Below are 24607 nucleotides of genomic sequence, written 5' to 3'. Positions count from 1 at the left end.
TGCCCTTTCTGTTGCAGTTAGATAAATTAATCTTCACTTATTACTCTAAACTCATTGTCTAACACTAAACAATGTACAACAATCCACCTGACATTTGGAGGATAAGTATTATTCACTAACACAGAATTGTTCCTTGCACTAATTGAAAGTTAAACATGACCTAGTGGCTATAAATATCAGAGAGAATGTGAACCTCAGAGATATAGCTCCAAGACCTATTCTAGGCCAGAGGCTAGTAATAAATAATATTTGAATTTAGCACTGCAGTGAATCATTGTCTGTCTTGAGTGTCAACAGTAAATCAAGTAGAATGTTTTAATAGTTTGTGGATGTCTTTCCATTCTCATGAGCAATGGGATCCTAATTCAATGCATTTGCTTTTTTCCATATGCTTTGTTTACATATGTACTATTTTTATTGTTCTGACTTTTTGGCTTCTACAGCCTGTCAATCTGTTTAATGCAGAAACCACCCTTGGTTGTCTCCCCTTCCAGTGCTCCTTAACTTGTATGTGAAATCAACAGTAGTGGGAGCTGAGCTGGCTTCTGAATTTTAGCAAGGAAGGGGGCGAGTGAGCTGGATATTGTCGGGACTTTACTTAATCTCTTCCCAGAGAGCTCAGCTTTATTTTCTTTTCTGAGTTCCCCTCCCACCACCCTACCCTCAACCCCACCCAAAACCCAATTCACTGATGGAAAAAAAGATTAGTATATATTCAGCAAGATAGAACTTATCAAAAGGATTGGCACGTATCTGTCTTAGACAGCTTTTTTGGCTAGTATTAGGAACAGCTAGTATAGGACATTTGGAGACCAGCAGAACTCAGTTTAGCTTCAAATCAAAATCCCTTTTTAGCCCTAAATTTCACAGAGTTGTATTTGAAATATCTGGGTTTATTTGGTTAATCCTGTTTGAACATCTAACAGTGCTAGCATTGCATGGCACCCCATTGCATCCTGGAAAATATCTCAAGATACCAGGGCAACCTGGTTGAGAATCACTGCTCTTGCTGCATATTTTCTGGATTTTTTTTATTAGAAGCAACATTTAGTTTATAAACTCAAACCGATGTCAAAAGTGATGTTTTATTAGTTTTATTTGCCTCTCCATGCAATGTGGTCTCCTAATGCCAGTCACTTTTGAAAATGAGACTTAGAAACCTAATTGCCTAGGCAGTTTTAAAATTGTTGCCTTTGGACTTTCAGGTAGAAAGTCTCCAGTACACTAAAGCTTTAAAGACAAAAACCTAACTTCCCTATCTGTCTCTGGAAACCCATAGGTAACCAGTGCAAATCCAAGCAATATTTTAATTATGTATCTTCCATGAAATTCTGCTTTTTCTCTGTGCTCCTCCAAACCCAAACCAATGAGATACCCATTAATATTTTGTTTTTAACCTATTGATCTACAATGTGGGTGAATGCCTCAGGGGGTTTTGGAAAATAAAAACAAGTAATTTTGGCTATTGATACAACAAAAAGTTACTGTCTGTGGGTACGTCTACACATGAAATTAATTGCTCCAGACATTGCATTTACACATGTGCGTGGGACCGCAGCATGTTAAGCCAGGTCAAAGCAGGTAGGGGAAAGGGTGGGGTGGGTGTTAGCTCACCAACCTGGGACTGCCCTGACCCAGCTCAGCATACTGCAGAGGGGCTGGCTGAGGCATGAGGGTGCTCCAGTGTGGGGCTAGCTGTCAGGCAGCTCCCTCACCAAAGCACCCTTGTGCCCCAACCAGCCTCATCAGCATCTACACATGCACACTAAATAATGCCACCATAGGGTAGTACTTGTGTTTATGTAACAAACTTACCTTTTGAGCTCTGGATGAGTCCTGGGCTTGAGATTGTGCAGTTGTGATTGGTGGAGCCCATCTACCAATCAGAAGCAAGCCAGGGTAAGCAAAGCCATGCCCTTTCTTTGAAGGGCGAGGGCAAGGAACAGTCTGGACCTGGTTTGAGACTACACCCTACCAGGTCCAGAGAACTTCAGGGGTGGAGCCCTTGAACTGTATAAAAAGAGAGTGTATTTAGCATGCTGGAGGAGAGAGATGTGGTGAGGGATGGTGAGGAGATAGGAGCTTCAGAGATGACTGTCCTCGGGACCCTGCTTGAGCCTCAGTGGTGCATGGATCAGTGCATGGTGCTCAGGCTCTAGGAGCCAATCAAGTTGGCTTGAGCCTGTGAACCCAGGAAGTAGCTGGGTAGGCAGTGCATGGATTGGTGCATGGAGAGCCAGCCTTGGGAGCAGTTTGAGGCTGCTCAGGTCCCACCTCGTCTGCAGGTTGGTGCATGGAGAGCTGTCCCTTGTAGCAGCTCGAAGCTGCTCAAGTTAGCCCTGGCTCTAGGCTGAGTAACCTGAGCCCCACAGCGTGGCTCCTCATTAAACTAAAAGAGCAGGGCCCAGGAAAGGAAGAGATCCTCCATGTGATTCCAGAGAACCAGAGCCAGTAAGGGCTTAGCTCCTGTAGGAGCATCCAGGATGCCCAGTGTGGGACACCAGGCCATATAGAGGAGCCGGAGGTGCCCCCGGACAGAGGCCTTCATGGGACTGGCTACCAGGGAATGAGCCATGGCTGCTTCAGAGTGGGAGCGTGAGTTGATGGGGAAGCAAGTCTCACAGGGGAGATGGGCTTAGGAGGGTCTGCCACCTCTACCTTCCTTTTTGGGAGGGGACATGTCCACATCCTGGGGCCTTAAAGGGAAGAGGTTCCAAGGAACACCCCGTGAGGTGCTGAATGCTCCCACTTATGTTGTGATTTTTGTTTTTTCATACAGTATAAGTCAATATAGTTATGGGTACTCCTTAAAGGAGTTTCTGTGGGTTTATCTGTCTTCATTACCTATATGTGTTTATTGCCTATTATCAGAACATACCTGTATTATTGCCTGTGTACATCTATGGTATTGCTACCTCAACCTACCTGGGTTATCTAAGTTGATGCTCATATGTGTTTATTGCGTTGATGCCTTGACTTACCTGTTCTAAAGTGTTAATGTTTATCCTGTGCAGGGGGGTTAATTATTGCATATACTGTGAATCACCCGGTTTATATTTTGCAGTCCCTCAAAGTGGTACAATATATTGATTGCAGGTTATTGTATATGGTGTCATATACTAATATTACTATAAATATTTAATGTTTCTTATTTATTTATTGTAGTAATAAATGTGTATTTAGTTAAGTGCTTGGTCTCGGCTTGGCTCTGTAGAGAGGAGAGGGAACTGCTCCCAGTGGCAGGCCTCTCTCTCAGCACTCTCGCCTGACCACCCCATTCCTTCCACTGGTGGACAGGGCACACCCCTGGGTGTACCTGGGCTTCATTTACAAGTACTAACCTATGGCAGAGTTAATTAGTTTACTGTGGCTTAATAGGGTCTCACATGTAGACACCAAGACTTTACTATGGAGCTACTTAGGCAACCATGCAGTAAACATCTTCTGTAGATGCACATGAATAGATTTGTGGCTTGCAAACAGCAACTATGCTGGACAATAGACTTCAGAGGTCATGCAGGAGCCAGTGAGATGTTTTATGTCAGTAATTTTCTCTAAAAGAGACCCTAAAGCTGCCTTGGCTTTCAGTCGAATCCTTGTCATCCGCTTAGTCAACCAACCTATTTTAAGAATGTTCATAAATGGAGACTTATTAACTTACAGATGATTACAGGAACTCCAAAGGGCCTAGTATTATAACTTTGGTAAATACTAAACATCATAAGAAAAATCTGGTGGTTTCTCATTCATTCCCAGCTATCGGTGGATCTATGATTTTGAAAAGGAGGGTGCCAATGGTGCGGGTACATCATCCCATATAACACAACATGTATTTTTCTCCAGTTAAAGAGAAATTAGAAGCTGTTCTAATAAATTTTGGAACTAGCACTACATTATTCAATTCAAGATCAAAGAAAAAACATAACTTTATTAGAATGTTGACTAATTTGCTAAATTATTTATTAAGTTTAAAAAGCACAACAAACTAGGCAAAAAGTTATTAGAATAATCGAAAGGCATTGTTGCATTAGTCCTGTAGTCATTATAGTTAAATGTACATCTCTTTTAAATGTACATCTCTTATTCAAATTTGTAAAACAAAAACTAGTTTTCAAGCATCTTGACAGTGTCACCAGTACCTCACCCATTCATTTCTACACTTCAGTTAATATTACCACCCCTGAGTTAAGATTTTTATCATGAACTAAAAATAGTCTTTAGGGCTGTGAAAAAGAAGAAAGACATTACCAGGCTAACAGACAGAAAAATTGCAGAAGAAAGGATAGTTTGAAGAGTTGTTAGTTGTAGCTGTGTTGGTTTAAGGACATAGGGAGACAAGGATTTTTTGGGTAGATGTGATATCTTTTATTGGAGCAACTAAATAGTTGGAAAAATTGCTCTTTGCAAGCTTTCAGGCACAAACACCCTCTTACAAAAACCCCACCCTTATAAGAAGGGTGTTTGTGTCTGAAAACTTGCAAAGAAAATTTTTTCCAACTATTTAGTTGGTCTAATAAAAGAGATCACATCTACCCAAAGAACCTTGTCTGCCTAGTTTGAAGAGGTTAATGATCTTAATATTCCAAAGCAGAGAGGATCATTAACAGGAACCAGCTAGATTATTATAAACCATGAAGTCAATTGATAGCCTTAGTGCTGTTTGAAAAGAACTGCTACAGCCCATCTAAGATGTTTGGTTTTAAAATTTAGGTAGACCAAGTATCAAAGCGGGGTGCTTCTCTTAGATCCTCCCCTACTTGCAACCATTTTGTAATGGTAAATAAAAAGAAAAATTTCCTTTACATTTATTTTCGTCATTAGCAAATTGCCCATCAAGAATGGCGGAGGGTAGGGGTGGGCGGGAACGGAACGCTGCATCTGACCCCATAGCCTCGCAACCCCCCCCCCCCCCACTCCACATCTGGCCACACTCCCCCCCCCCACTCCACATCAGGCCCTGCCCCCTACATCACTTCGTGTCTGGTCCTGTGCCAACCCTCCCTCCCTTCCCTCCCCGCATCTGGCCCTACTCCACCCCTCCTGCTGCTCCACATCTGGACCCATGCCACCCAACCCCTCCATATCAGGACTCACTCCCCTCAGCCACCACTCCATGTCATGCCCCACTCCTGTTCCTGCACTGTCACTGTGTGTCAGACCCTGTTCCACTGTGTGTCAGCCCCTGCTGCTTCGCATCTGGCCCCGTGCCACCCCCCTCTCCATCACTCTCCATCTGCCTGGCCCACATCTGCCTGCCTCCCTCCCTGTCCTCCACCTCCCCATCCCTGCTGCCTGTTTGGGGGGGGCCTTGGGGCCGGACAGCAAGGTAGGCACTGTAATCACCCCCCTTTGCCCTCAAGCAGGGAGACAGGTTGCCGGGGGGGAATCCCCATTGCTCAGGCAGCTGGTGTGTATTTGCAGCCACCACAAACTTGCCCAGTAGCAGCACAAAGTTGGGGCTCCATGCAGCCAATTGCTGCCTGCCCTCTCAGCAGTGCATATGCAGTTGGCCAAAAGCATTATGGACAGACAGACACACAGACAGACAGACTAAGCCCTTTATATATATATATAGAATTCTTTTACATGGGCTAATGTCAGAAAACATAGGTAACATCTGGCACCTTCCTTGTGAAGCAAAGATACATAGTAATGGGGCAGCTGCAACACATGGGCTAGGGACAGACATTCAAAAAGCCTGAGCATGAATTGATTCAATCTTTGCAGGGTAGTCTAACCTGGCTAGGCTGAACTGGTTGGAAACTGGACAGACATTCTCTCTGGACTGAGGAAATTCAGGGAAATGCCTGCAGTGGTTCAGGCTAGAAGCCAGGGAGCGCTATAGCAACCCTCATTTCGCTTGCACAGAGCTGAGCTGAGGGGCGTCTGGCTGGGTCCTGGCAGAACTCTCTCATTAGGGAGGTCTGCCTGCATGGTCCAGAGCTTTTCCCCAGTGGCTGCTCAAGGGGCAGGAGCATTGTCAGCCCCCAGCCCTGGGCTAGCACTGGTGCAGTACATGCATCTGTTGATATGGACCTTTTCAATCTCCCTCCAGGCTTTGTCATACTGTCTGCAGCAAACTAACAGACAAGCAAGCCAGCAGGGAGATGATAAGAGTCTTTATCACCTGATTAGTAAAACAGTGGCCTCTTTCCATCCAAACTATGGCCTCTCTCCATCCAAACTTCTTAAACAGAATACTGTCTGATCTGTTGATTAGCTCCAAAAGCCCTGCACTGTCTTCCTGCCTGTCTCAGTCAAACTGGAGAGAGAGACACACATAGACACCACTTGGCATTAGCATACCACATGCTGCTGCCCATCTAAGGATCCATGGGGATGGGGTCCCTGCTGTGGGAGATGGGAAGGAGGGAGAAGAGATTTCTTGCTTGAGCAGCAAGGGCAGGGTAGGGCACAGGGAAGCCAGCAGACCCTGCTGTGTCTGCAAATCTCTTCTGGAGTTGCAAATCTCAGCCAGGCAGCAGACGGGAGGGGCCAGCAGAGCAGAGAGCCCCATCCAGCCCAAAGAGCATGCCGGGATGCTGGGGGACTCTGATTTAGCTTAAACCAACAAGGGGTCTGGGGCAGACATTGCATAAACTGGTTTGACTCAAATCAGTTAAATCTGATACTACATTCAACCAGGTTTATCTCAAACTGGTTTCAGCCATTTTAAAACTTGTTTATGTGCACTGAACATCTGTTTAGGTACAAGTGTAAACCAGTTTCTGATCACTTAAACCAGTTTATGTGTAATATCTGCCCCTAGATATGGAGGCAGTGGTGACCTCCAGCTATGTGTGGCTGCAGCAGGAGCAGCTTTTTTCTGTGCCCCTTAGCTCTTCCTCTACCAGGTCAGGACCTGGGGCAGCTGCTCTGGCTGCCCTGCCCTACTTACATTCCTGGCTAAGCATTTGAATGCATAAATTTAATATCTCACGAGCCTGACCTTTTATATTTTAGATGTACTGTTTTGCTATACAAATACTTTCCAGGTTGTCTCATTGTTTTGAGTTCTGGGGAACAGAGGAACAAGCCTTACCTTCTGATTGGCAGTTTTCTATATGATGGGGCTTCTAGTCCTAATTGATTCATGTTGTGACATTATTTCCTTGCCTTTTGCTTTCATGATACAGCTGTAAAGCTTTCCTTAAGAAAATGGGTGTCTGCAATCTGTATTGTAGTGGACGTAATCGCAATGTACATAACCTCATTCTTTTAACAGTTGGGTCAGGAGAGAGTGCTTTTAAAATATACCTTTTCTGCAGTTGCCTGCTGTGCTCCAGGCAGCCAGTGACCTGTGGTCTGATCTAAACAGTCCATGTTTTCTGCAATGATTAATAACTAAACAGGAGAAAGTAGTATTTGATTTTTTTTTTTTGAAGGAGGTAGTATGTGTTACAGCAGCACTGAACTGCAGAAATATGCGTAGCACAATGCAAAATGTTGTCACACTTGGTTTAAAAATACGTTGTTAATGTATAGATTATCAGTGTACAGTAGATTGGCCTTGTTTTTTAAGGATAAGCTTATTTTTGCCTTTGCCTAGCAAGTAGGTTTCCCTGGCAACAGAACTTGAGTCATTTTGGTGCTCCCAGTTTTGATGTCCTCTTTTATTCATTAAAATATCTCTTCTACATACATTTTAAGAATATAGAACCTGGTGTGATGGATCTGAACTGCAGCCTATCGTGTTTAACACCCTGACCCTGACAGTGGCTAGTATGAGAGAGAAGGCAGGGTAGATATGTACTTTTATAGACTAACTAATTAAGATATATAAAGCAGAAACTTTCGTGAACCCAAGTTCACTTCATCAGACTGTGTGAAAAGACAGTATAGAGCAGAGTATAAAGTGGAGTACGCAATTAGAATACAATAGGTGAGAAAGCAGGAGAGAGGTAGGTGCTGTATCGGATTTTTCACAAGAACATATATTATTCCTATGTGTGTTTCTAGGCAGATGAAGGGTACCACATACTACAGGCATATGAGAAATAAGCCTAGTTTCTAATAGACATTGTTTTAAGCCCTGCAGCAGCATGTTTTATATGTCTTTTAATAGTTTTTTTTGTTATTATCTATTGCAATTCTGCTATATTGTTGTTTTAAGAAAATAATATGAATCATCCAGTCCCTGTTTGAGTCTTGCTAAGTTCTACGTCTGAATAATATGCTGAGGCAATTCTGTGTTCTAATCATGTATTGTGCAGAAAAAAAAGTGTTTTCCTTTTATCAGTTTGGAAAGTATACCTTTTCATTTTTGTTGAATGTCCCTTTGTTCATGTGTTATGATGCAGGGAGAACAAAAGCTTCTGAGCTACCTTGGCTCAGTTTTTCAAAGGTTTTTAGGTCCTTGATGATGCAAGTAGGTGTGTCACCTTCTTGTGAGAGGCCAACTATGAGGGTAGTTGCAGTAATACAAATATGTACTGTAGCTAGGGCTAGGGAGCCTACCTTCATCTTCAGAGGTTTAAATATGTTTGAAATCTGGCCCCTTTTCAGTACCAATTGTAACTTCATGCATTTTCAGAGCTCCTCTTAAACATCTTTTTAAAAATCCATTTTTTCAATCTCTGGTCACAATTTTTACATGTTCATAGAGAATCCAAGATGAGGCTGCACTATTGGTTTACCATCCCCATTGTTTGTGCAGTTTAGCATCTATGTTTTTTAGATTCTAGATGCATGTTGAGGAGAACTAGTTATTGAGCTGTCTACAGGTTCCTTTCCTGACCTGATGCAGTTAAATTATAACTGTGAACCTTACAAGAAATGTAATGGACACAAGTTCCTCCATTTGTTCCCTTCACTGTACTATGTAAATTACTTCAATATGTTTTGCGACTTTACTTGTCTATTCACACAACTTGGCTAATTCCTCCTAACTTTCCTCACACTGCTGTCTAGACTTGACATACCTAAATAACATTGTGTTTTCTATAGCCTTCGCAACTGTTCATTCCCTAACTCTTTATTTAATTGATTAATACACATCTGACCTAAGATAGTACCTTGAGTTTGAACCAGTGTAGCTGAACTAGCACAAATACCTATGATAGATAAGGATTAAAACATATGCAAGGCTGGTACTTGTAATGGCTGGAAAAGAAATAGCACTGAAATATACTGAGAGAGACACCAGGAATACTTAAAATATAAGCTCTGTATTAGTGAAGTTTGCCTCTACTTGAAATTCATGTAACCCTAGTGCAAACTGTGGATTGGCGCATCTACCTGAGGATTTACACTGCTGCTGTCATCCCAGTGAAAAGCAACTGGTAGCTGTAACCAGAGAGGGAGGTCTGTGATTATACAAGAGGCCTGAAGTGGTTTGAAAGCCATATGCTTAAATTGCCAATAGTACATGTGATGTTTTGGGTGTATGTTTTGGGTGTATATGGGGCTGATCTGTTTCTCCTGCTGCTTATCATATGAGAAGAAAGGCTGGGTGATTATTTATTTATTCCTCAAATTTTTTGTTTCTTGAAAACAGGCTCAGCAACAGCCTTCCTTGGCCTCCTCACTGTCTAGTGAAGCATCCTGTTCTCTTTCCTCCCTGGAAAGCACCGTGAAGTCACAAGAATCCTCTTCTTCCTTGGTGTCTAAAGTAATTTATCCAGAAAGGCAGTCCTGGCTTGACATAGTTAACAGCTCTCCTGCCATGGAAGAGGTTGATCAGCCCTTAACGTTCTCTGTTCAGAATCACACTGGTGAACAGCCACAGATGAACTGTAGTGAATCAGTCGAAAGCCAGCAGATCAAGTCTGATACTGGATCTTATGACGCTTTGCTAGGTGAAGGCACAACTTGCTTAACTGTGCCAGATCTAGTAGGAATGAAGACATTAGCCAAAGGTGAGCAAATCAGACAGGAGTCTGTTTTTGTTGGGCTTTTCCAAAGTGAATCCTGCATTTTTGTTTCCTTTTTTTATATTATTCACTGGACAACTTGCCGGTGGCATGTAATTTATGTGTTAATGTTTATATATTTCCTTGAATCCATATCTATCTATCTATCTAGTCTCCTTAAATCTTACCTCAAATCTTTTTTGGAGATCATGATGGTAGCTCTGATTATAAAATCTTAAAATAGGCAAAACTCCTCTTGACTTCCTGTACATCAGTACCATTACTTCTTTTAGGGGGCTGCATTTGCAAAAATGTTTTATTTCATACCTCATGTGGGGAATCAAAATGGCTATGAAATCCAATGTCATCACAACCAGATGTTAAGCAAGAAGTCATGTGCCAGAAAAAGTGGAAATGTGATGACATCTTAAGACACAAGTTTATGTTTGGTTTTACTGTTTATTCACTGTTGACTTCTTTGAAGGCTTTTCCTAATAAAAGGAACAGAATATAGGCTTTAAATCAGGGGAGCATTTAAGCATATGCTTAACATGTGATAGTCAGAATGATGTCACAACAATGAGTTGTGAATCAAGGACTAATTAAATATTCAAAATGTTGCATTTATTACCACTGTGACTATGGAGACGCAGTGTGCTTTTTCCTTTTGAGCAATGTTTTTTTAGGACTAAGGTCTGAGCAATGTCCTTTATGCAATGTTAGGAAAAGAATATTGAAATATGAGGATTCTCAAAAGTTTTAGCTTAGGAACTTTTAGTCATAGAGAAAGATTAGAAAATGGGGAAGTGGGGATGTTCTTTTGCATCAACTCAGGCCCCAAATGAAAACTCTAATTGTTTTGAAAATTGTTTTGACTGATTTTCAAACAATGTGATCCCTTAATAAATGCAGGAAAGGGGTAGTCTCAATAATCATTATGCAGTATCAGAATAACATACACATGGCAATTATAATGTTATTTTAACAACTACTTTTATCAGTATCAGGTCAGAGATTTAGTGTGCAAAATAAAAAAATGGAGAATTTAGAATATAGGACTATACATTTGTAGGATCACACCTTATACTGATACAATGATGCCAACCAATGCAAATAGATGAAAATAAAATCTAGGAATGGTTTGACTTAATTTATTTGTGAAGCTAAAAAAATCCTATCGGTGCACTGGTTTAAAATGTCCAGAACTATTTAAGAGAAAAAGTAACACTTTCCCCACCCTCACTATGTAGCTGGCAGCTGTCACAAATTGCAGAGCACTTGCAGTCTAAGACCTTTCTATTGATGGTCTATGATGGGACTCCAAAAATAGATAAAGTCAATGAGATAGTCACTATGGAAACCGTGTAACTTCAGTGTTTGCTTGTGTGCATCATAACCGGATGCTGAGCCATCAAATTATATAGCATACATGTATTTTTCTCCTCTTTACTTAACAGGTGTGGGGGTGAATGTATTTCATTGCATCAGCTTCTGAAAATTAAGTAAAATCTTGGTAGCATATAAATTACACAGTGTTTTAGCTAGAAAATTTGAGATTGAAATGGAGGCTAATGTACCCCAGGGATTCAGTTTGAGATGAGTGTATCATAATGAATGCAGTTCTCGTTGCAGGGCTCCTGAAGCAGGAGCTGCCCCACTCCAACTAGCTGACAGGCATGTATGTGCATGAACCCTTTAAGGGAGATTCTGAATGAAGGAAAGGCCTGGAAAAATAAATGTAAATATACACTATTTAGAACAGGCAGCAATAGATAATGATCTTGCTATAATCAATGGAATAACAATAGTATCATGCCTTGATAATAGTATAATGCCTTGAAGGGCATTAGTGTAATCAGTATTGATTCTTGTACTAAGATCAGCATCTTAGAAATGGGAGGTAAGATGTAACTTTTCTTGCTTCTTGTGCTTGAAGGCCCCATACCCTGGTTGCCTCATAACCTGAACCTTTGCAGCTGAGAAATTTTTCATTTTCTGACTATTCTGGCCCTAGAACTTTCAGGCCTATGCAAACTCATTATTTCTGCTTCTGTCTTGAGAAGAAAGAAATATCTTGGCACGTATCTTCCCTTTTACCCAGGAAACCATAGGAATAGAATATTTAATGCAGTGATAGCAGCATATGGCTAAATGCTCAGACCTGGGAAATTGTTCAAACCCTGCAAGATCTGCCAAACTATGGCAAAATTCAAAATTTAAACTCCTGCTCTATATTTTGAAGACAGTTCAGGTATCACAGGAATGAGTGTAATGTATAACCTGGGGGAGGACAAAGTCTTTTGGAAAGAACTGTATATTTCTCGCTTTACATTTTTTTCCCCAACTATTTAAGTTGGTCTAATAAAAGATATCAGATTCACCAAAAGAACCTTGTCTCACTTTAAATATGAAGTTGATTCCATTTACATCTGCTTTGCAGAGACAGTATGTCAGGATTGTTGCCTGTTTCACATACAGAGAGAAAGGAATCAGAACTCCTAACATGGAGAGAGAGAAAAGTAAACACTAGGTAGTTAAGACTATAAACAAGTGTCTGGCTACGTGCTGTAAATCCAGAGGCTTTTCCTCCCTCCCCTAGGGTGGCTAGACACTTTTAACAGCTAGTCCTTATCACTTTTATTTCTTTTGGCAATTGTTGTGTCAGTGTCTGATTGTGAATGACACAATGTCATTGTCAATGACAACAACACAAGGAAGCAGAAAAATGGAGATGTTACTGCAACAGAATGGAAGTATTTATTTATATTTATGTAGGTTTCTTCCAGTGCAGCAATAACATCCTTTTTGCAGAGCTCTTCCTGAGGAGTTTTTTTGATCATCTGGGGTTAATGACTCAGGCAAGAAATTCTTCTGGTGGATGATTTCTTGTGGTGTCACCTTGGTTTCAATTTGGCCAGTAGGCACATATTTGTGATTTACTGACGGGGCAGAACTGGACACCTTGTACTGCAAACTCCTTGTATGTTTGGAGTACATGTTAGGAGTAGCTGTGTGTGAAGGAGCTGGTTTAATGGGATCTGGATCCCAAGTAGTTCTTGCTTTTTCAGAGCTGACTTATTTACTTGCTGGTTTAGCTTATCTGTGCTGATAACACATAGAGCAGATTCTCCAGTGTGCAGTGGCTTCTTTTCCCTGCTGTAGTTGCACAGAAGGTGTGGATTATACCTGTAAAAAACCAACAGATTAATTGGGGTGAAGTTCTACATAAGGAGAGAATCTGGCAACATATGTTGATAAATTGTGCTTTGATCAATAACTGGACATGGCTCCCTCCATGTCCAATTTTGAAAAGTTTGTGTTTGAAGTGAACGAAGAGGTTTTGAGTTTTATGCTACCTCTTAAAAACAGGTTCTCTGTCTGCTGTTACCACAGAAAATAGACTTTGGAGTCCTGCTGTTATAACTGGTAAACGAAAATAAGGGAAAGAATGGGAGTCATAGAGTATGGAGGTTCAGAGTTAGTTCTGGGGTTTTTTAGCCACATTTAACTCTGCTCTCCTTTTTCTACCCCCTTGTTTTGTAAGGCTAGAAAAGTCATATACTCTTGGGGCTGCTTTTTTCCCAGGTGTAAATCTGATATACATTTTTAGGGGTACTGTGAAGCCTAACAAGCCAAGGCTTATAACATGGTAGGAGATTTTTGGCTGAAGAGTGCTTTGTAAAAGATCAGTGGAATTGGTTCTTCATGTCAATCTTGGTTTAAGAAGCATCTAGCTAAAGAAGCCAAAGGAATAGAAAAGTGTGTGTCAGGGTTTCATACAGAGTAATAGAAAAGTGTGTTTACTGTCTCGCAATTGCTATTAAATCATGGTTCTCGCACAGCTCCTGAGAGAAAATGAGCCCTTTTAAAAAAGTGTTCACTTTTGACTTAGTTTGAATAAGTGCTGCAATTGCCTACATATGGCCTATTGTGTATAAACTGGAGTGAACAAGTTTATCTTGAAGGACAGGGACAGAGAAGATCATCTGTGATGTAGTGTTTTATAATGATTCCTACGGATTGGGGGTGTGAATTAAAATAATTTATGTGATCTCAGTTCATGAGTATAAATGAGCTGGAAAGACTCATGTAGAAGTTCTAGTGAAACCCGAAGTTTTCATCGTTTTTGTCATCAGTGTGAACTCCAGTTGGCTTAGCAATATACCCCAAAGAAAAAATTGTGAATTTCTGAATGAAAGAGCAGGTTAGACAAGTACCAGACTGGAATAGTTTGACTCAGGGGGTCCAGGTCCCTTTCAACTTAACTATTCTATAGTTCTATTTTCCTTGGAAAATGAGTTATATGTGCTTGCTGCATATTTTTACTAGGTGACCCAAAACAAATGTATCGGAATGATACAGCACTACATTTTAAGCTGTCAGGGTTTTCTGTTATGACTGACATTGCTTCAGACTAAAAAATTATGCTTGCTAAGTTCACATAACTTATCTTTTCATTGGCTTTCCATGCTTCTGTCTTCTCTTCTGGTCAAAATACTGAGCCACTTCTGTGATATATCTGTGCTTTGCTTGTAGTTAGAAATGAAAACAAGTGCAAAGTTGTAAGATAGCAAACAGGTTGTGAATGCATCAGTTAATTTGAAACAAAAAAACAATTTCATTGTCAAGGTTCAGGTCAGTGCCTTTCTTTTCTTAGCCATCCAACCTTTGCTTTATAATAGCAAAACTACAGCTAGTGATTTCTTTTGCTACTTCTCTAACATAACAAAAGGCTTGTGAAGCACTTCAAATGTAACACACTGTAAGTGCAAGGTATTTTCTTATCACCACAAATTCTCTTATTGGCTTTTTAAACATTTACTTAACATACTTAAACTAGGGACTCCTAAACTCTTCCTCTGAATGTCCATGTTTTTTTGGAGTGTGTCTTGTTGATACTTCCATGCTGATTCATGAATGCATGGTATTGAATATGAAGTACTAGGCAGCAGTCTCAAGACCACAAAGCAATGGGTTCTGCTTCCTGATCTTTGGGTCAGATATGTCAAAAGGAAGTCCAAAAGGGTAGGCTTTGAGATCAGAACCGAGAGCCAAGTAACTTATCAAACCTCAGTCATATGATCTGTATTCAGACATGTTATCTATTATCTACTGGATTCACTTACATAAAATAGACATATTCCTTAAATTTGCATTTAGTTATTTTTCACCATACCTGTGGTAGATAATAGCTGATGCACAACTGAAATTGGAAGCAATCCTTATATCCACTCTGTATATAAGCCATGATTAAGAGTCTTCTGCTTTAAACTCTTTCCTGAGATTTCCATTTTTATTCTACACTTTTTCTACCTTGATTCACCTGAGCAAAATAACTTCATACATCATAAATATATTTGACTTTGACATGTTTTTGAGGGGAAAAAAAAGCAAATTTTTGTTTTGAAAGCATTCAGAAATTCATTTCAATATACTGAACTGACCCAGAAGCCCTGGTCACTTGTTTATTGAGGGTGCCATTGGGAATCCCCTCCTATTTACCACATAAGATTTAAATTGAGAAAGAAGGCCATGGTCACACTAGGCTATAGATGGCCACGCCTAGGGCCACTCAGGGACTGAGGTGTTGATCAGGGTCAGAAGGAATGAGCAGAATCCAGGGACAAGCCAGGTCAGGAAACCAGGAGGTCAGTCTGATAGCAGCATTTAGGGAAGAAGCCAAGTCAAGAAGCCAGGAAATTAGAGAGCAGAGGCAGAGAGAAAGCTGTAGGGAATAGCAAAGCAGCATAGGGTCAGACTGAACCCTGTTGCCCAGATGCTTCTTGTTCCCACTCAGGAGCTTATATGGGGGAAGTGGAGAGTCAGCTGACCCTGACTGGCCACTCCAGTGACAAGGAGTGGATGGAGGGCTAGGTCCTGATGGAAGCTTCAGACCAGCCTTGCCAATCTAGGCAGTCAGCTGTAGGGTGGCGGGTTGAACTGAGTGGCTGTGCTGGCCCCAGGTTTGAGGCTATGGCTTGACAGCAATGAGCATGAGAACACAAGTTACTAGGCTTGATCCAGGGATAATGGGTTTAATGTAATGACCTCTGAAATACAGGAAGCAACACCACATTGTTTCACGTTTCCTTCTGGCTGTAAGCTCCATGACTTTGTGAACAAATTTAATTAAATTGTGAATTTTCATCACTGTACTGTCATAGCAGCTCCCAAATAAATAGTGTCCCACTCCTTTGGCCTATATTTAGATGAGTGTTTTAGTAAACTGAGAATATTTCTCAGGAATAACTTGTTGATGGGAAGGGGAAGTTGAATATTTGACAAAGAGCTTGAAAACTGGCTGCTTGGCCTGTAAGGTCACCTAATCCCAGCCATACATTTTTTTTAAAGAATGTGAATTATGCACCCTAAAACATTAATATGTAGAAGATGGAGGAAATATGTTGTGGCTGGAATGTTTCCTGATCCTCAGAAACCCCTACAGAGCATTGGACAGCACTATTAATTAGCTCCAAAAGAAAGTCCCATCCAGTCCTTCTTGACTAGTAAATTTTGGATTGGTGTATAAGACTAATTAAAATTCAGTCCCTTTCCCCTTCCCTGCTATTTTTCAGACATCAAAGTAATGGTGTTTTCATTTTTAAACTGAATATTGCATTTGAGATCCTGATGTAGGCCATTAATAGTGTTAACAGCTTTTCCATGGGTAGGAATCAGCTTATGGACCAAATACAGCTGTTTCTGCCAAAGCAAATAGGAAGAAACCTAGGTATAATTATGAGACTCATGGTATGAGCCAGACATTTTCAGGAAATATTGCTGCCATGTATTTTGCCTAACACGGACATTTTTTCCTGTTTCCTGTAGCTTGTTAAATATATACCACTTGCTTTCCCCTCCCAGTATTGTATCAAAGCCATAAGTTATATTTAGTTCCAGTCAAGGCACAGGCAGCCTGTTTATATTTTCAGAGTAATGTAAAAATGCTTGATACCACATGTGTGCCCTTGAGAAATGCAAACACACAACAAATATCTTTACCAGAAAGCTGGAGTTCTCCTACTAAAAGGCATGTTGGAGAAGGAAGTAGTGCTATTAGAAAATAAACAGCAGGATTCAGTATAATGTCCCCTACAGATCTTTTTATAATACTTCAGTATTTCATGCTTGATCTAAGTCAATGAAGAGATTCCTGTGCATATCAAGAAGTTCTGAAATAGGGCCATAGAAGCCATTGTCGTGAGTGCTACAGGAGAACATTACACAGATATTCTTAAAACTAAATCTTTCCTGGTGGCCTAAATTTTAGTGTCCCATAATGCTGCTTTTTATGGCAATAGCCACTCAAGAAGCCTGTCATACAATCATGATATGCTGTATCATGATATTGTATGTAATGCTTCCACTGTCACTCCAAAGGAAATATTAAACTAAAGGTTTTTATGAAGAGACAGTTTGGCCTAGATAAGCTCATAGTTTAAACTTCACTGGATAGAAAATTCTTGCCTTATCAGAGTTACAGAGAAACTGAATTCCACAGTCAGGATTCCTCCATCTCAACCTGATAATTATTACTTCTAGCACCTTCATATTAAATGGTTTCTTTGAAATTTGGTAGTGTCAAAGGCTGCCTATATGTATGCTTGGAGGTAGGGGGGAGGGGGATATTTTAATTAGAGAAGCTCCTGGACAACCACTCTAATTAAAATGCCACAGCAGCATGTCTACACATGCATTTTGGGCCTTAAGTAATGTGTATTAAATCTAGTACCCCTGGGCACTTACACATATGTGGGAAATGTAAATTGATGCGCTCTGGCACCCTTGCATGTCATGTGTATCAGCGGTGCAGTATGCCTTCACTCTGAAAAAATGGAGCCGGTGCACTTTGAACTAAAACATGTTCAATGTGCTTTAGTTCAAAGGATACTGCCACCATTTTCTCAGCTCGGGGACATGCTGCACAACTAATGCACGTGATGCATGTGCACTTTTAATTAGTGCAGCTTGCTAATTAAAAGCACCTGGTGCCATGTCAGGTGAAAATGTCCTCTGTTGTAAGGTACAAGGAAAATACCCATGAGTCTGTCTCAATGTGCATTAACCAGAAAGTATGGGCATTTTTACACAAGTAAATGCTGCAGTGCCAGGTGCTTTGAAAAACACCTGGCACTGCGTCACTTCCAGTTGTATAAGCAGCAAAATGCATGTCAGCACTGAGAAAATGGCAGTGGTGCACTTTTGAACTAAAACACATAGAAGGTGCTTTTTGCCACTTATACAACTGCATGTGGCAGCGCATTGTGGGATGAAAAGGCATGTGAATAACTGTCCCATGGTTTTTTAGTGATGCGTTAATGCATATTAAAATAGGTTAATGCATATTGAAGTGCATGTGTAAATGCACCCATGTCACATGTATTAAGCCCCTGTACTTTTTAAACAGGCCATGGGATGCTTTATCTAAACATTGCTTAGTTAAAACGCCTCACGGTCATTTAAAAACACGCAGGGGCTTAATACATGGGACACCGCGGCATCACTGCAGTGTTCTAATGAGAACACAAAGGACCATGCACATAGGTACCCAAAGTGATGTTGCACCTGTGATAGTCTAGGAAATATGCAAGAGGCGAGACTCTTTGTGTGTGCATCCTTTATTAGACCAACTGCATATTTGGGAGAGACATAAACAAGCTTTCAGGTATCACAGTATTCTTCCTTGGCTCTTGGAAAGAAAAACAGGCACAGCAGAGCTAAACCACAGATGGACCAAGGGCTTGTGTAAAACTCCACATGTAAATAAAAACAGATATAAGAGAATTTATCAGGTAGCCAACAGGCAAGAGAGATGTGGTAAAAATCTTCTAAGTGCGGGAACAAAATTGTTTAGGAAGTCATTCTCCTCTGTGAAGTGCAGAGATTTAGCGAGTATCACAAGAAAGTCTAATGGATGATGAAGTCCCTGGTTCTTACACTCCAATAGGCTAATGCATCTTTGTTCCCAGGCTCATCTTTTGAAGGGGTTTTGTAAATTTCCATTGAGCTGTGATAGGGAATGATTTTTCTGAGACAAATATTCTGTCTGTTTTCTAGTGTCTCTGTCATTTATCATTTGGCAATCATTCATTCTGGTGTGTAGTTTTTGTCTGGTTTCAGCTACATGGTTTCCATGGGGACATTTGGCATACTAGATGAGGTATACCAAGTTCAGATGTATGATCCATTGATTCTGATGGTTTCATTTTGGGGAATGTTGATTGTTATGGCAGTAGAGATGTGTCAATAGGTCTTGCATTTATTGTTAAGAAAGGGTAGGGTCCCAGTAGGTGCCTGTTGATCAGTAGGGAGATTACTTCTTATGATGAGTTGCACAACATTAGAGGGTTGTCTGCAGCCAGGAGTGGTGGGTACTGGAAATATTTTTTTGAAATTTTGAAATTTCTTTGAAATTGTATACACCAGCTAATGTGGCTTTTAGCCTATCATTTTTCTTAATTCCCAGCATCTCTCTCTCTTTCTTTATCCCCTCACATTCCTTATAATGGAAAATGGTGATGGAGATAAAATAATTGAAAGGAATAATTAGAACAGAGAGAAACAAACAAAAAATCATGTGAGAGTCCATGAAGAATTAAGTGCCAGAATAAGTCTGTGAAACTCGGCAACTATGTGTAAAATGGCCATATGACCTAATTGTTCATATTTTCTTCCAGAATCATGTTATTTTGTTTTGGGACATCCGAAATGGCCTGGGCCTTAGTTTCCTCAAGCAAAATATTCTTTTTGCTTGGTGTATAAAAACTACCAAAAAATTCGGAGGCGCTGATGTATCAATCATATTTGATCTAATAAGCACAGATCAATTGAGATTAGTGGAAGTAGTTTTCAAAGAGAGGGCTAATGTTTAGAGTGAAAGAGAAGATGGATACCATTGCTATCAAAGCTGTTCTTGCTCAAAGTTATTATTAATGCCTTTCGTTCAGAGTTTGATGATAGATGCATACATGTATTTGAAACATTAAGCTAGTTCTTCACTTCAAGCAATATATGGGTGATTAGTGAGACACAAGCCAGCAGTATCAATCTCAGAATACATTTTTAAATGTGTTTTTCTCATATATGTAATTCCTATATTATTAATAATTACTTTATTATTATTTTTCATGTAAAATGTCACTGCAAAATTGTCCTTGATTTTGTTTCTGACAATATGGTCATTAATTTGTTAGGATCTTTTCTATCAGTTGAATCCAGTATCACTGTAACGTGCTGTCACGTTCATATTCTCATCTTCCTTCTTTTTCTTTTTTTTATAGATTGGGCAAAATGTTGTGACAATGACGAAATGGAGCGACTTTACAAATCATTAGAACAAGCAAGTTTGTCACCTATTGGAGATCGTCGTCCTTCAACCAAAAAAGAACTTCGAAAGTCCTTTATCAAAAGAAGCAAAAACCCCTGCATTAATGAGAAACTTCACAAAATACGGGTGCTGAATAGCACGTTAAAGGTGAGGTTTTTCCCTTGGTCAAAATTCACACCTGAGAGAGAAATAGTTTACACTGTTAAAGAAATTATTTTAGACTTCATTCAAATGTTAAGAGAACATGACTTGAAGTGGCAAAAAATTTGGTTCAGTTTTTAAAATTTTCATTGAGTTTTCCCTGAATCTGTTTTGTTGTGTTTGAAACTGGAAACAGAAACAACAGTTGATAAGGGACTGTTCTTGCAGTAGTTCTAACTGTTTTGGGGAATGTAAGAAGAGATGTCATTTTAATTAGATGGGAACCTACTGAATGTTTGCTGAGTGCACGAAACAGGAGAGGCCTTACAAAGGAAAAGCCGAACAAGTGTGTTGATTATAAAGGACAAACAAGTAACCTTGAGCCAAGAAAGTTTCCCTAATGTGATTATTTCAGAATGGACAGGATGCGCTAAAGCTATTTTCAGCTCCGTTTATAACTAAAATATTTTTAACAACAAAGGCTCCCTGCTTTCATGTTGAGATCTTACCATGCATAGAGGACTATAGGGTTTCACAGAGCTTTCCATGGAGGGACCTATAAATATATAAATTCTGGAGTGCATTGATTGTTAGGACCCTTTATTTCTACATGCCAGCATCATTTATGTCTCATGGAATTCCTAGTTCTGCTTCTGGGATTTTACTGGAAGAAAGAGAAAACTTGCTAACAATGGTAAATCAAAAATAGAATAGAAGGATTAAATGAACATAAATTTCCTCCCGTTTTCTCTTAATTTTTTTTTTTTATCACTGGAAGTACTGGCCAACTATTTTTCTTCAAACATTTTTACTTGGCCTTAGATTGTGTTTAGTTTTAAGACATTTATAAATAGCTATTACATTGGTAAGATGACCAGTGCTACTAGCAGCAGTGGTAAGTATAGCATAGGTAAGGCTTTCCAGGCTAGATCTGCTTTTACCATTCTGAATGCCTGGTGGAAAACACAGGCCTCACCGCTTGACCTTCACCTCTGTATGCGGCTCTGACAATCAGAGCCTGCAGCAGTGACATCTTTCCACAGACGTCCTCAGAGTGAATAGATGTTACATGGAAAGGAGACATAACGGTTTTTTGCTTTTCTATAGTATTGGCTATACAGAGATGATTTCACCGTGTAATAGGTATTAATAAAGCAAGCATCACACACCTGTGGCATTACTTATGAGGAAAGTGAAATAAAGAAAATATGCCTTGGATTTTCAGGTGTCACAATGCATGTCATTAATGGAGCCAAAAGCAGAACCACTTAGTATTTTGTAATTTGGTGTCTCATGAGACAGTTATGTTAGAAGAATGCTGAGCTGAGGCATAAGCGGCTTTTTTCACAAGCTTGAGATTTGTGTAACACTGGCTTAATATGGAGAGATCATTTTCTTGAGCATTTTTCTTAATGCAGAAAATGTGTTGAGTTTTGCTTTTTTCAAACTTGGAAGTTGGAGCATTGACAAGACAAATACCATGTAGTGTATTTCACGGTGACACAAGTAAAAGTCTTAAAGCAATGATGTTTACATTATCCTGTCTGAAAAGCAAATTCTTATGGCCTGAAAAATGCTATACTATATGCATCAGTAGAATAGTATGCTTTTAAAGTCATTTTTAAAGAAATGTAATATGAAACGGGAGATAATTAAACTGCCATGATCTATTGGAAATGCAGAACTCAGGGGAATTTCACATCTGATTTGTATTTGCTGTGCTTTGTCTAAAATTTATTAGTATAAAACAGTGATTTATGAATACCCCTAGGTTCACTGTGATTATTTTGGGCTTCCTACTCCAGATCTTTAGTAACAGATCAGTGTTGCTGCCACAGTATATCATTAACAAAATGTGCTTGGGATGGTTAGGGAAAGAGGGAAGCTGTGGGTAGAAGATTTCCCAGGCTAGACAAATGGGTGAAAATGGTCTTTTCTCCAGGGTTATGGGAAGAATATTGCTTAAAATATGGTTTTCTGTGACCAACATTTTTTCAATGTAAAAAAGAAAATTTTGTCCCCATGGCTAGTGACATTTATCTTTATCTCCCTTCACTGTGCACTTACAAAGATTGCCAGCTGATTACAGAGTTGAATCAAAGAAATATGCCTTTTAACAAGTTTCTAGTTTTGGAAGGGATTCACAGATATAAGGCTAATTAGGGCAAGTATTAGGGATAAGAGGTCTATTTTTGTGCACATTGGTTGGGGTCTAGAAAGTTTTGGGCCCCCTTATTCAGCTTTCCCCTTTCCCCTTCCCCTCTATCTTCCTTTTCCTCTCTTCTACTTCATTCTTTTTCACTCCTTTTGGTAATATCTTTTCCTGAGCCTGACCAGCTGGGTTGGATCTGAGATGTTGGAGGGGCCCACTGGTGGCTTCAGGAAGGTGTCACCTAAAAAGTGCTCCCTTGGTTGTTTTGAATGTATGAAAGATGGGAAGATAAGCTTTTGCAGGGCAGACACCACTACAGATATACTTCCCCAGGCCATGGGAGCAAAGGGCTAGAAAAATAAATGAATGTCTTTTGCTATTATATAGATTGCTGTATGGCTTTGTGAATGCTATGGGGACGGGAAACGTTGGCAAGACCCATTTAATTACTTTTGTGTTGACTTGCTGATGGAGGATTGAGGTATTTCCCCTGAACTCTCATAGCTTTCTTGTGCACAGATAAAGCTTGGTCTGTAGAAAGTGACTAGCCCAGATGGAAATCTCATATTGTCTTAAACAGCTATATTGCAAGGTCATAGTAAAAAATGTGGATGCTACTTCATTTTTGAGAAATAATGTATGGCAATGTAGTGAGACTGCTACAAGGCCCATATACCAATTGTCAGAGAAGGCTAATTGGTTCAGGCTTACTTTTTGCATTTTCTGACTATTGAGGTTTGAAATTAATAACTTTAACATTACTGTATGATATTGTAAGTTAATGTTTTGAACTATAGGGTAAAATAATTCAGCACATCAAAGCTAAAGGAAGTGTCATACTGGAACAAATAAGCAGATCTTGAGGGCATCAGCCTCTTCAGTGGAAGGTGAAAAGCAGTGGGACACCTAAACTATATTAATTTTTATTATTATTATGTTTACCTATCAAGCTCTTTGTTTAGCTCTTTTGAGCCTTACACTGAGACTACATCTTCAGCAGGGGCCTGCTTTGTATATGTTTAGCAGTTGTCTAATTTATCTCAGCAAACGTTTCTGGTGGAGCTGCCACTTAGACGATACCTATTTAGACAACCATTTCAGTTAAGATCCCTCTGAATGTATCCTCATCTCTAGCATTTACAACATTTTGTTATAGTCTATATCCACTTTTAAAATCAATTATCATCAATCAGAGGAGCCACTTTATGAATGGGTCACTCTACTGAAAAATGGGATCCTGCATATAGTGATCACCAGATTCAGTAAACAGATATACATGACGAAGAAGAGCTACACAACAGGTTTTATTCTGGAGTAGTAAACAACTTCTGCAAACCCTTGGCCTCAGATAGTGAGGGACTACCTCCCAGTTCCCAGCAGGAGTATCTACATGTGCTATTAATGTGATGCAATAAACTCCAGCAGGGTTTGCACCAGAGTTTATTGCTCCCGGGTGCAGCTTTTACACATGCACCTGGGACTCCAGCATGTTGAGCCAGGGAGGTACAGCCCTGAGGTTCAGCCTGCCAGGCTGGAGCTGCTCCACCCTAGCTCAGTGTGCTGTGGATAGGCTGGCTGGTGTACAAGGGTGCTACAGTGCAGGGTTAGCCAGCAGGCAGGCCCTGCACTGAAACACCCTCATGCCCCAGCTAGTCCTGGTCACTGTCTACATGTTTGTTGTGGTGGAATAAATAACTCTGCCATAGGATAGTACTTGCGTTGGGCAGTAATATCACAAGTACTATCCTATGGTGGAGCTTATTAGTTTACTCTGGACTAATAGCGCTGCACTTGTAGATCATGATGCTTTACTGCAGAGCTAAGTAGTCAACTCTGCAGTAAAGTGCACATGTAGATGCCTCCAGCTTTCCAAACTATAACCCTTATCACTACACTGGAGATCTAGAATCAGAACATGGAGTTACCCAATAAAGTGTGTGGTGGATCCTGAGGTGTTCTTTCTTCATGGAGCAGTATTTCATTGCTCATGCCTTCTGTTAGGATAGAACTGAGACCTCTGGGTCTAAAAGTAGGGGTCTTTCCTTGCTGAGCAAAAGGATTAGCTTCATTAGTTGAAGCCAGTAGTAGATGTGTAAACCTCTGTGTTGTCTAATCCTTGCTAGTGGCTAGAAAGAC

General features: G+C 40.2%; 1 protein-coding gene across 2 annotated transcripts in view; it reads left to right on the top strand.

Moving 5' to 3' along the window:
- Positions 1–24607, top strand: part of IPCEF1 (interaction protein for cytohesin exchange factors 1) — a 99241-nt gene that overhangs the window by 72164 nt on the left and 2470 nt on the right. For both annotated transcript variants that reach the window (XM_090041610.1, XM_090041615.1), the window contains 2 exons: positions 9497–9857; positions 20132–20325. In XM_090041610.1, the coding sequence (XP_089897736.1) occupies positions 9497–9857; positions 20132–20325 (555 nt within the window). The remainder of the gene's footprint in view (positions 1–9496; positions 9858–20131; positions 20326–24607) is intronic.

This window comes from Crocodylus siamensis, chromosome 1 (assembly GCF_052110815.1).
Source record: "Crocodylus siamensis isolate JL-2025a chromosome 1, ASM5211081v1, whole genome shotgun sequence".
Lineage (NCBI taxonomy): Eukaryota > Metazoa > Chordata > Crocodylia > Crocodylidae > Crocodylus > Crocodylus siamensis.
The sequence above is the reverse complement of the archived record's forward strand: the minus strand, read 5'-3'. Positions and strand labels throughout refer to the sequence as shown.